The sequence below is a fragment of the Alligator sinensis genome, unplaced genomic scaffold (assembly GCF_000455745.1).
Source record: "Alligator sinensis unplaced genomic scaffold, ASM45574v1 scaffold2865_1, whole genome shotgun sequence".
NCBI classification, from domain to species: Eukaryota; Metazoa; Chordata; order Crocodylia; family Alligatoridae; genus Alligator; species Alligator sinensis.
In genome coordinates this window covers 1-2175 of record NW_005844885.1, presented here as the reverse complement: position 1 = coordinate 2175, position 2175 = coordinate 1, and the positions used below count along the sequence as shown (strand labels likewise).

The 2175-nt window shown below is 34.7% G+C and overlaps 1 protein-coding gene across 1 annotated transcript; it reads right to left on the bottom strand.

Moving 5' to 3' along the window:
* Nucleotides 1-14: 14 nt before the first annotated feature.
* LOC102382215 (putative E3 ubiquitin-protein ligase UNKL) lies at nt 15-1673 on the bottom strand (the record flags this gene model as incomplete). The annotated part of the gene is made up of 2 exons (XM_014527800.2): nt 15-1036; nt 1571-1673. Coding segments are annotated over 2 exons (264 nt in total), but the record flags the coding sequence as incomplete, so codon positions are not given.
* Nucleotides 1674-2175: the final 502 nt, after the last annotated feature.

Sequence of the window (2175 nt, the reverse complement as noted above, 5' to 3'; positions counted from 1 at the left end):
ATGTATCTGAATATGTAAGCCTATGTGCCTTTCAGCGTTATCCTCTCTGCTGGTAGACTTATAAACACTATTAGTTTGAAGTTAACGCGAAAATTGTAAAAATTCTAGGCAATTCCCATTTTTCTTTAATTGTTCATTTAATAAGTAATAAAGTCAAAGTATGAAATCTAACTCCATATTTACCATACTATGATTTAACAATAAAACTGATATGAAATATTTTAAATTCACAGTACACATAAAAAGCTTCATTTTATCGCATATTAAAAAACAAACATAAAACCTAGAAAGCAGCTTAAAGCAATTTATAACATAACCTCTTTAAAAAAAGTTAACAAAGTGCTTTTACGGTAATCAAATTTCTTCAAATAGCCAAGTAAACAGTAGTGTTAGACTGACTCCAAAATACTGGCACTGGACTATATAGCACACCATAGACACAAGGTGAAGCGTGGGTCCTCCTATTATCAAGCACTGTATTTACATGGTAACTTCCATGAATTCTGATGCAGAGTAGAAGCATAAATCCCTCATTCAGGCATTGTGGGTAAGGACCCTTAAGACATGATTATGTTTGAAGAACTGAACCTGAGTAGCCTGTGCAACAGGAATGCAAGTAAAAATTGAAAAGGCCAAGTGAAGAAAGGAATAAATATGGAACTTTAGAACAGCATCATAGAAAGAAATCAAGTAAAGGCAGCCAAACCGCTTTTCCTATATTAGGGAAACAGGAAAGAACGTCTCTTAAGAAGTCAAAATGGAGATCAGTCTAGCACTAGTAAATGGATTAATAACTACATATACAATTTTTATATAAAATACTAGAACATAAAATATTTAATTCATTAACATTACATAAGTACCATGACACACTGTCACCATTTACTTTTTGTTGTCTTGCAGCAAGGACATTCTTGTTGTTTAGCTGCACAGTGTTCACAAAGGACATAATGTTGGCATGGCTGCAGGACAACGCTACGGTTATGTTCTCGGCATACAACACACTTCTTTGAATGGATCTGAAAAATTACCTGGAAAAAAAGAATTGCTCAATAAAGATAATCCAATGTGCAGCGTCTCATTTTGGCAGTAATGCAAGGATAAATATTTACAGCTCTTTAATTGCCAAACTGTTGTCCACTGCACTGAAGCTAAAAGCTGGTTTAAAACTATTTTTCTATCACTGAGAAATCTGTGAAGAATCATTTGAGTTGGGGAAATTCAGTCTGGCATATTTCAAGCCCCAATGTACATGAACTTAGTATTCTTTCAGTGAAATTAAAAACTCTCTGTAAACACTCTATATAATGGTGTTAAACTGTCCATTTTTAAATAAAAATATAGTCACATCTACATATACATCTATATATACACAACTATCCATTTAACAGAATTAACAAAGAAGTAACACTATCCACAGTGTTCCCTATTGTTTCGAAATCCAAATGGAGCTGACTTCGTAAAGAATGAAGCTTTGGTAAGGGTATTGTTTCTATATCTCCATAGCTTTTCAGATGAGGCAATGGAGTGGATAGACACACAAACTGTTCCTGAAGGTTTTTAAACTTATTTTCCACTTCCTCTTTTTTCCGAAGGGCTAGCTGTTTCTCCGTGTCTGCCACATTAGCACGTTCCTTGGCCTCTTGGGCCTCTTTTTGCCATGCATCACATGCCTATAACAGAAAGATTTATGGAACATGATATAATATTTTGTAAATTAATAACAGAGGCCTAAATATAAAAGGTCCTCAAGATACATAAAATATGAATCTTCAGCTACCACATGAGCTTATGGTTTCCTTCATCCTCTCCATGCCTCTCACCACCCTTTTTCATCTCCTTTTGATTTTTGTCTAAATAAGGATTTCATCTCCAATTGTCTATAAATCACTAGGAATACTTATGAGCGAGTATGCATACATGAAAAAAAATGGATCAAACAACCCTAATTTGACAGCAAGAGTTTAAAACTCAAACAGTAGTAAAGCTACTCTGCTGGCTATTCCCCTAAAGTAGAAAGCATTAAAACATCTTTGCCCTCTGTGATGTTAGGAGAAAGTTAGTGATGTTAGGAGAAAGGAGAGAACACCTAAAACTTATCATTATACTCTACTCCCAATTGTGCTTTTGTAGGAGTCAAGCAGATACCAACACTAGTTCCTGAATGCTGGGGAA